The 10,884-nt window shown below is 44.9% G+C and overlaps 1 protein-coding gene across 1 annotated transcript in view; it reads right to left on the minus strand.

Moving 5' to 3' along the window:
- Window positions 1-302: 302 nt before the first annotated feature.
- cnga2b (cyclic nucleotide gated channel subunit alpha 2b) overlaps window positions 303-10,884 on the minus strand; it is a 20,415-nt gene continuing 9,833 nt past the window's right edge. The window contains exons 4-7 of the mRNA XM_017724628.2: window positions 10,429-10,605; window positions 9,698-9,805; window positions 6,501-6,607; window positions 303-1,987 (exon numbers count right to left, since the gene is read on the minus strand). Coding sequence (XP_017580117.1) covers window positions 468-1,987; window positions 6,501-6,607; window positions 9,698-9,805; window positions 10,429-10,605 — 1,912 coding nt within the window. The 3' untranslated portion in view covers window positions 303-467. The remainder of the gene's footprint in view (window positions 1,988-6,500; window positions 6,608-9,697; window positions 9,806-10,428; window positions 10,606-10,884) is intronic.

Genomic DNA, 10,884 nt, shown 5'->3' on the forward strand with positions numbered 1-10,884 from the left:
AAACCCTAATCTACAGCAAAGAAGAGTTCAGAGCCTGTTGTGATGCTGTGGGTCTACTCCAGTTACGTACGGCCAATATCACTGAAGAAGTCTTTTCAGAGATGGTCACTCTCTTAAAGATGTTCATCACCACGGCCATGACCACAGCTGAAGCTGAGAGGTGCTTCTTAAGCTCTCAGCTTTTCTGAGAACATCATGACCCAGAAGAGGCTGAATGCCTTGGCCATGCTGTCAGTGGAAAAGAGACTGGTGACTGAAATGACTGACTTTAACCAGAACGTCAGAAATTTGCAGGCCAGAAGAAAAGGAGGGCAACATTTATTGTGTCATAGGCAACATTACAGTGTGTTGTTCTAAGTCATGGTTTGATTTTTGTTTTGTTCTGGTTTGCCCCCCCCTTCCAAAATTTTTTGCGCCAGCTGCAACTGGAGGAAAGCATTAACACGTGCAAAGCAGTTCTACTTCATTCATGGCCCTGTTTTTGGCTCAGGCCGTGAAGCTTCCACGTCTGAGTTACTTCTCACCACAGAGTTTGTAGAAGTCTGAATGTGTGTCTCTGAACGTCTATGTATGTCTGCATCTGTTTGAGTGACCGCTGGGTCGGCCTCTCCTTCCACGTCATTGTCCGACAGCAGTCCGAGTCCTGTGTGGCACAACTGCCTTTCCAGCGCTGTGATTCGCTGTTTAAGACGACGCTGCGTTGTTGTGAACTCTCCCAGCAGCCGAGCAAATCGTGTCTGCAAGATGTCTAGAGAAGCTTCCAGATGTTCCACCTTCTCTTCGGTATCCATGACGCCCAGCCCTCCAGCCGCTGCGCTTTCATCCAGTAGGCCCTGCTTCTTCAGGATCTCCCTCCCACGCTCTTCCAGAACTTTCTGAGCATCCGGATATTCTGTCACGGCCTCCATTAGATCCTCTTTGGATAGGCAGAATAGATCCGAGTAGCCGATGCTACGTATGTTGGCGGTTCGGCGGTTGCCCATCTTGCTACCCCGAATGTTTAGGATGCTAATTTCTCCGAAGCACCCCCCAGCAGTTAGCAATGCAAACTGTGTCACGCCGTCATCTGCAACCACAGCCAGTTTTCCCTCCTTGATGATGTACATCTCCTTCCCGATGTCGCCCTTCCTGCAGATGTAGTCGCCAGGGCTATACACCTGGGGGCGCAGTTTCAAAACCAGCTCCACTAACAGTCCCGCTTCGCAGTCTTGAAAGATACGAACCTTCTTCAGCGTGTCCAGATGGACGTTGATGGCGATTTCCGCCCGCAACTTGTTTGGAAGGTTCTTTAGCACCTCATGTTCATCCACGGCTTTCTGATTGGTCCAGAGGTAGTCGAACCACTTGATGACACGGGTCTCGAGGTTGCGGCTGACCTTGCGGAAGTGCATGTAGTGTTTAATGGCGTCAATCTTTGCCTGGAACTCTGCTCTCGTGGCATTCATGTTAGAGATCATGGACCCCACATTACCGACAATTGTGGCAAAGATCAGCACGCCAACCAGAAAGTCGAACACTACGAAGACGAACTCCTCGTCCTTGACCGGTGGAGGCATTTCTCCAATAGTGGTAAGTGTTAGCGTGGACCAGTAGAAGCAGTAGACATAGCAACGGGTTAATGTTCCGAACTCTGTGTTGGTCGTGTTGGGATATACCCACTGATCTGACCCAAGACCCAACGACTTGGAAATGGCGTAGTAGATACAAGCGTTCCAGTGGATGATGACCAGGATATAGAGGACTAGGTTGCAGATACGGAAGGTGTTGGGATAATTAGTGCGTGTCTCAGTGCGATCGAAGAACTCAAACATGCGGGAGAACCGTAACAGGCGGTTGAAGCGAAGCTGAGGTGTGTTAATCCCTGTGACAATGTAGATCAGGTCCGTAGGCACAATAGAGAGAACATCCACTTTGAACTGGAAGGTTCGGATGTAGTTGTCTCTCAGTTTGACCAAGTCTTTTACCAGCAGACCCTGTTCCAGAAATCCTGCAGAAGAAAAGTACTTGTTATGGATTTGTTGAATGCAATGCATCATAGTATATCATAACATGATGCAGTGTCACTGATGAGAAACACAGGCCTTATGAAGCATCAAAACTTGACAGCTAATGCTGCCCCTTGTGGAGAATCTTTAGCCTGCTAAATGGGAGTGAGTGAGTGTGTGATTTATAAGCCAGTTTCATAAAGTGCTTTGCATCTAACCATGAAAAGACCAGTTAAAAGATAACAGAACACTTTATATTCAGCCTGGGTAATATGTAAAAAAAAAATTTGGCACAATATTTTCTCCCCAAAACATCAGTCAGGATTATCAGTTATACACCCCCTTCCCCTGACCTCCCTGTAATACCGCAGATCTACATTCTTGGCTTTCTTTGGTTTATATGTTTTTTAGCATTAACTATATATTCTATCCTATATACACTGCTCAAAAAAATAAAGGGAACACTTAAACAAGACAATATAACTCCAAGTAAATCAAACTTCTGTGAAATCAAACTGTCCACTTAGGAAGCAACACTGACAATCAATTTCACAGCTGTTGTGCAAATGGAACAGACAACAGGTGGAAATTACTGGCGATTAGCAAGACACACTCAATAAAGGAGTGGTTCTGCAGGTGGGACCACAGACCACTTCTCAGTACCTTTCTGCTTTCTGGCTGATGTTTTGGTCACTTTTGAATGTTGGTGGTCTTTCACACTCGTGGTAGCAGGAGACTCTACATCCCACACAAGTGGCTCAGGTAGTGCAACTCATCCAGGATGGCACATCAATGCGAGCTGTGGCAAGAAGGTTTGCTGTGTCTGTCAGCTTAGTGTCCAGAGGCTGGAGGTGCTACCAGGAGACAGGCCAATACACCAGGAGATGTGAAGGAGGCCGTAGGAGGGCAACAACCCAGCAGCAGGACCACTACCTCCACCTTTGTGCAAGGAGGAACAGGAGGAGCTGCCAGAGCCCTGCAGAATCACCTCCAGCAGGCCACAAATGTGCATGTGTCTGCACAAACGGTTAGAAACCAACTCCATGAGGACGGTATGAGGGCCCGACGTCCACAGATGGGGGTTGTGCTCACAGCCCAACACCGTTCAGGAGGCTTGGCATTTGCCAGAGAACACCAGGATTGGCAAATTCACCACTGGCACCCTGTGATCTTCACAGATGAAAGCAGGTTCACACTGAGCACACGTGACAGACGTGACAGAGTCTGGAGACGCCGTGGAGAGCGATCTGCTGCCTGCAACATCCTTCAGCATGACCGGTTTTGGCAGTGGGTCAGTAATGGTGTGGGGTGGCATTTCTTTGGAGGGCCACACAGCCCTCCATGTGCTCGCCAGAGGTAGCCTGACTGCCATTAGGTACCAAGTTGAGATCCTCAGACCCCTCGTGTGTGCTGGTGCGGTTGGCCCTGGGTTCCTCCTAATGCAGGACAATGCTAGACCTCATGTGGCTGGAGTGTGTTAGCAGTTCCTGCAAGATGAAGGCATTGAAGCTATGGATTGGCCACCCGTTCCCCAGACCTGAATTGAGCACGATTGAGCACATCTGGGACATCATGTCTCGCTCCATCCAGGATGCTTTAGTCCAGGTCTGGGAGGAGATCCCTCAGGAGACCATCCGCCACCTCATCAGGAGCTGCCCAGGCGTTGTAGGGAGGTCATACAGGCACGTGGAGGCCACACACAATACTGAGCCTCATTTTGACTTGTTTTAAGGACATCACATCAAAGTTGGATCAGCCTGTCGTGTGTTTTTCCACTTTAATTTTGTGTGTGACTCCAAATCCAGGCCTCCATCCATCCATCCATCCATCCATCCATCCATCCATCCATCCATCCATCCTTCCATCCATCCATCCATCCATTTTCTAAGCCGCTTCTCCGTCAGGGTCGCGGGGGGGTGCTGGAGCCTATCCCAGCGGTCATCGGGCGGAAGGCAGGATACACCCTGGACAGGTCGCCAGTCCATCGCAAGGCAGACAGACAGACACAGACAGTCACTCACACACTCACACCTAGGGGCAATTTAGCACGTCCAATTGGCCTGACTGCATGTCTTTGGACTGTGGGAGGAAACCGGAGAACCCGGAGGAAACCCACGCAGACACGGGGAGAACATGCAAACTCCACACAGAGAGGACCCCGGTCACCCGGCCGGGGAATCGAACCCAGGCCCTCCTCACTGTGAGGCGACAGCGCTACCCACCACGCCACCGTGCCGCCCAAATCCAGGCCTGGTTAATAAATTTGATTTCCATAGATGATTTTTGTGATTTTGTTGTCAGCACATTCAACTTTGTACAGAACAAAGTATTCAATGAGAATATTTCATTTATTCAGATCTAGGATGAGTTATTTGAGTGTTCCCTTTATTTTTTTGAGCAGTGTATATCTATCAGTAGCTACTGTACTCATGTATGTTATCTGATTGCATAAACTCACAGATCACATCTGCATGTTAAATATCTTTGCAGCCTATTCTCACTTCCTTATGCTCAGACATGAGTGCTGTGTAGGTGCTGCACTGTCCTGTCTGTTTACTGTGTCAAACAACTGTTTTAATTATCGTATTTATTGTATTGTTTCTAGTGTAATGTTTTGCACATTAATGTCTGCATGTTTGCACTTTGTTCTGTCTATTTTGTTCCATGTTGCACCGTGTTGTTCCTGGAGGAACGTAATTTCACTCTACTGTGTACTTGTACACTGATGGAATGACAATAAAAGCCTTTTGACTTGAACTGATTTAATGAAATGTTTTGGAGGGAAATCACGTAATATTACAATAATCACATAATATAATACTGATTAATTCAACATCTTTTGCTAATCAACTTTCAACTCTGGCAGAAAAATGTTCATAAGCTCCCGCTGGTGTGGATTTGTTTCTTTCCTCCAAATGAGACGCACAAAAGTGTTCCTAACTCATACAAAGCATAATAGCTCCCCCTCCTGGAGAACCAGACTGCTAAACAGGTATGAGTAAGTGAGTTCCAAAGCCAAGTCAATGTGCTTTACATATTTAAGATTTAATTATTAATAATAATTATTTTAGCAGACATTCGGTTACAAATGCCTATGAGAAACCATGAAGTATTATATTTTTATAATTTTCTTTATTATATAATGATTTACTATTATTATTTTTCAAGCAGTTTAGAATTAAATTTGATATATATAGCTCTCTATCAGCTCTCATTCCCATCATCAGTGGGCTACTTGTCAGTCATTGCCAATATCTGCCAAAAGCATGTCTGCAAGATGTCCAGAGAAGCTTCCAGATGTTCCACCTTCTCTTTGATATCCATGATGCCCAGCCCTCCAGCTGCTGCGCTTTCATCCAGTAGGCCCTGCTTCTTCAGGATCTCCCTCCCACGCTCTTCCAGAGTGTTCTGAGCATCCAGATATTCTGTCACGGCCTCCATTAGATCCTCTTTGGAGAGGCAGAATAGATCCGAGTAGCCGATGCTACGTATGTTGGCGGTTCGGCGGTTGCCCATCTTGCTACCCCGAATGTTTAGGATGCTAATTTCTCCGAAGCACCCCCCAGCAGTTAGCAATGCAAACTGTGTCACGCCGTCATCTGCAACCACAGCCAGTTTTCCCTCCTTGATGATGTACGTCTCCTTCCCGATGTCGCCCTTCCTGCAGATGTAGTCGCCAGGGCTATACACCTGGGGGCGCGGTTTATATCTGATTATTACTTTGAGCACCTCTGGTCAAATGACATGTTTTGTTTTTTACCATTTTTTGTAGTATTTTGCCAGTTTTACCCACTAGCCAGGTTCCTCACACAGCGCTACTAAGCTGCAAGGGACTTGCATGTTCTTCTTTCAAGACACGTTAAGCTCCACCACATCTTTCCAAACTGCAGTGAACACCAGTCACCTCGACACGCTTGGAGGAGAGCTCTAACTGCTAATTCTGTTACGTCAGCTAACAGATAAATAATTGCCACGGAACCACCCCCCTCCCCCCTCTGAAGGCATATGATGCCCTAAATGTAACTAAAGTCCAGCGACGAGGAGCTGAACTTTACCCTGCAGGGTCGCCTATAGAGCAGCGCTAGTAGCTGTTAATGAAGTGAAGCTCTTTTTATTTGCGGGTCCCTCAAATAAAATATTTCAACCACTATCCCAGTAACTCAGATGACACTATAAAAACAAAGGGTAGTGGTAAAAATAAGAAATGGGATTGCTCCTTAGACAGGCTGGAAAAATGTAGTTTGTGCAAAGGTTACAGCTTATTTTATATTTTATGTTGCTTTTTCATGTTAATCTCAGTAAATAAATATAAATTGTGTATTACAACTGGCAGAGAAATGTCATATTTGATTGTGTTCTCTATAGAGAATGTGCCATTTGACCAGGGATGCCCAAACGTTTGCATACGATTCCACAGATTTAGTTATTATAAAACCATTTAGCAAAGCCCACTCAGTGTGTGTGTGTGTGTGTGTGTGTGTGTGTGTGTGTGTGTGTGTGTAAATTTGCATGTACCTGTCCTCAGTCGCACAAAGGAGTCTAGTATGTAAATGAGGTCGCAGATGTAATCAAGCACCAGCCACAGGATGTAGTTCTGAGTCTGTAGATCATCAAAGCAAGCTCTAAAGACAACAGTGGGAAGTACATAGAGAAAGGAAGGAAATGAGAACAGGCCAGTAGAAGCTCAAAACATGCTATTTACAGAGGAATGCCACAGATTTTTCATAATATCCATATAATCAAAGGGTTAAAATGTAAACAGAGCCATTCACAGCGGACTGAAGTGAAATGCTTTGATCAGAGTGACCATGTCAGAATTTTACACTGGCTGTGATAGGAACCAGACATCTGAGTTTAGCTTCCTTAAAGGAAGTTATCATATGAAGTGGTTATCATGAACTGCCCGACGTCTGAGAAGCTGCTTTACGACAGTTTTGAGATGGCTCTGGTTTCAAGCAGATTTTTTAAAAAACCCATTCATGGTTGATGGATACATGCAGGGCAAGGGTTGCAACCCAAATGTTAAAAAAGAGCCATTTTTGTCCTTTCAACAAAAATCAAGCCACCTTGGGAACCACAAGGTTTTCTGTTCTTTTTACCATCTTGGCAGTAAATGTGTCTCAGTATGTGATGATGTGCTAGCATCGGCTAAAAATATAATATATAAACGGAAACACCGACTTCCTTTGCTCAGCTATAGCCGCTTTTCTCGCATCTCTGGCAGGAAACTTTTCCGCAAATTAGAAGTTTCTTGTAAAACGTCTCTCAGCATTCAACGTTTTACGAGGAGGTAGTCACTTCTCATTTGCCAGTTTCTTGTTCAATTGTACCCGTTCCACCTTAAATAGTGCTGCACCATTTAAGGTGGAACTGAACAACCGCCTGCAGCTTCGTGACTTTTTAGTGTTCATCAGTTTCTCGTTGCAGATTAAACATATCAGAAAACCAGCTGGAGTGATTATGAACACAATTAAGTCCATTTGTCTTCAAATTATAGATGTTGGTCTTAAATCTCTCTCTTTGCCGTTTCATAGCTTCTAGCTGGGCGTGACTGTTATTTGTGTTGCTATGGTGACCAGCCGTCTGCGCTGATCTTCAGGGTTAAAGGGTGAATCAGCAGTTCTACATTAACTCCAGCGTTTAAGACCATTTACTGTTAAACTGTGTTGAAGGATCAGCAGAGCTTTATTTTACTGTAGAGGAGGATTATTTTATTATTACCTGCTGATCTGATTCAGCTGTGGAGCCGCAACAGGGCAGTGAAAGAACCGCATGTTGCCGTCTCCTGATGCAGGGTGTTGTAAGGAAAAATAATCCCCAAAGAAAGCTTAGTATTTCGGAATTTCCACTATTTTCCTATCATCAACATTCCATATAAACTCGGAAGACTCGTGTAGGTTCTCTGGTGGTTTTGATAGTACACAAAATGGCTATATTTGGGTCGTAGTGATGGCGACCCCTGGTTCCTATCACCACCATGGTAAAGACATCCCTACAATCAACCACTTAGAACATTTTAAATAATTTTAGGAAAGTCAGTGGAATTCCCCTTTAAAGCAATACATTTTAAATGTTTTTGTTCACTGTAGCGCCAGACATCCTTCTGGAACGCCAGGGAACTTCTGGAACCAAGTCCAGGTCCAAACAAAGTGCTTTCAGATAAGATTAAATGTGTTGTGGTTTGACAGGAACCGGGAATGTCAGACGGAAGCAGTTAGAGGACAGTTTCTGAGTGTTTTTCTCTGGTTGAACGGACTGGAAATTGAAGACAGACAGATGTTCTCTCTGAGGATTCTTCTGCTTGCATGAATAAGATCTGCAGGGCTAAACAGCAGCAGGATCGATCCTATTAGTCACACTAGTGATGTTTCATGCTGTGTGCACACAGATTCACTCACTAAAGCATGGAAACTTTTTTCCAGAGATAAAAACAACAACCTAACCTGAAAGCATTCGCTCTACACTTTAAAAAAAAAAATGCCACAACAGGCTTCTTTGGGAGATGCCAGAGAAAAACCACCTTTGGTGCCTTAAAGAACCATCCTGAAACAAGATGAGTGAGAGGAACCCCTTAAAAGAACCGTTGCATTTGCTGTGACTGTGGTGGTCTTGCTCATCTGACCTTATGGGTTTCCCCAAACACTAGAGGGCGCTCCTGAGCGAGTCCAAAATGAATGGGTTAAGATGGAGCTTTTGAGCACAGTTTCAGTTTATAGTTGCTTAAACACAGAACAGCATAAAACATTTTAACACCACTGTTATATATTTCAAGAGCTTTTGAAGTCGAATTATAGGGGTTGAAAACACGTGAACAGCCAATGAGGTGCTCTGCTCACCAACCAATCAGCACTCAATAGCAGTAATGAGCGCAGAAAAAATTTCGCATTCAGATAAAATAAAAGGAAAGTTCTAGCTGACAAGTGATTAGTAACTCCTTTAACTTTTCTTTTTTTAGCCATTTAGCTCCGTTCACCCCCATTCATTCAGGACATGCTCGCAGGCGCCTTCTGGTGTTTCCCAGTGCTGTTTTTGATATAACGGGGAAAATAGGAAGAGGCCTGGCTCCTCATAAACCGGCACTTATATCATTAAATACTATTTGGCTGCTGCAGTGACTCTCAGAGTAACCTTAGCTTATCTACATGTTATTTTATTTAAGACCTTATTTCACAAAGTGATGATGGCAAACTTAAGCCAGTAGAGCAAAAGTTGTAACACCGAGTTGTAACATACTCTGATGTTGTGGCCAGGATCACTGGGCAGTATCCACCACCACATAACGGAAAGGATCTATGTTTTCCTGTCAAGGGGAGTCGGAATTCAGCCACCGCGTTCAGCAACTCGGTCAAGTTTTGCCCATTTGATAGCTCACAGAAAGTCACACGGTGTCCTAAACCACTCCAGCCAGTCTATGCGACCTTAATGAAGACCTGGCTGCGTTTTGAGCAGGCTGAGAAAAGTTTTAGTGATGTATTTGGGTGACTATTGACCTCTACTGTTTGTTAGCTATATTAGCTTTGTAGCTCCAGTGCTACACTAAAGAAACAAAATTTAAAACATAATTTGGCTGATCAGTTACGTTTGTTGTCAATGGAAAATTCTATGCATTTAATGTAGTTTAATGGTATAAAAGTGAATAATTGATTAACAACTGAGACAGATTAATCATATATTGGCTACAACTGGATAAGTATGAATAAAGCAGTGGTTACCTGGCAACCAGCAGGACCCAGTTATAGAGCACTGCCAAGGCGATGAAGAACAGCCAGTAGTAATATACATCATCAGACTGAGATATGATGAGACCCTCCCACTTCTCCCTAACACACAAATACGCAAACATTTCATTACTCTGTTTATGAGGACTTACAGCTTTAAACATGTAATCCACAAATAAAAATTTACTGAAAAAAGCAGTTTCTATAGGCTATAAATTGTATGTGAACAACATGTGGCTTATGTTAAAACAACATAGATTTTTTAAAACATCATAATTCATTTTTCATGTTTTTATCCCTTATTTAAACAGGTCAACATGCCTTTAAGACTCATCGCTGTAAATGATTCCTGCTCTGATTGGCTCATATTAAAAGCATGAAACAAACATGTTAAGAATGAAACTCTCAGGGCCGATTTTGGAGGAAACTGCTGTAGCTGAATGGGCGGGGCTAAGCTGCTGTAGGCTGAATGGGCGGGGCTAAACGGCTGTAGGTTGAATGGGTGGGGTTAAACTGCTGTAGCTGAATGGGCGGGGCTAAACTGCTGTAGGCTGAATGAGCGGGGCTAAACTGCTGTTACCTGAATGGGTGGGGCTAAACTGCTGTAGGCTGAATGGGCGGGGCTAAACTGCTGTAGGTTGAATGGGCGGGGCCAAACTGCTGTAGCTCAATGGGCGGGGCTACACTGCTCATATTTGGAACATGTGCAGAAGTGTGTGCTGTACTTAATAGTCTGCTTTGTTTTGGTTCCGCCGGCTCCTGCTTGGTCAGTTCCGCCATGGCTGGTCGCAGCTCTAACCTCGGGCCCTCGGAATCGCTCGAGGAAGGAGTCGGGTCGCTCCTCCTCCTCCATCAGACTCCTGTGAGCCCATTCTCTCAGAGTCACCACCAGGTTCACGAGCCTGATGGAGAGGAGAACAAATCGCTTTCAGAATCAACACAGGAGCCAAATACCTTTACATGAATAACATACTGTGGAGGAGTTTAAGTATCTCAGGGTCTTGTTCACGAGTGATGGGAAGACGGATGGTGAGATCGGCCACAGGCTGGGACAGGCGGCAGCAGTAATGCGGTCACTGTACCAGACTGTAGTGGTGAAGAGGAGCTGAGCCATAAGGCAAAGCTCTCTGTTTACCGGTCAGTCTACATCCCAACCCTCACCTGTGGTCATGAGCTGTGGG

The sequence above is a fragment of the Pygocentrus nattereri genome, chromosome 23 (assembly GCF_015220715.1).
Source record: "Pygocentrus nattereri isolate fPygNat1 chromosome 23, fPygNat1.pri, whole genome shotgun sequence".
Classification (NCBI taxonomy): Eukaryota; Metazoa; Chordata; class Actinopteri; order Characiformes; family Serrasalmidae; genus Pygocentrus; species Pygocentrus nattereri.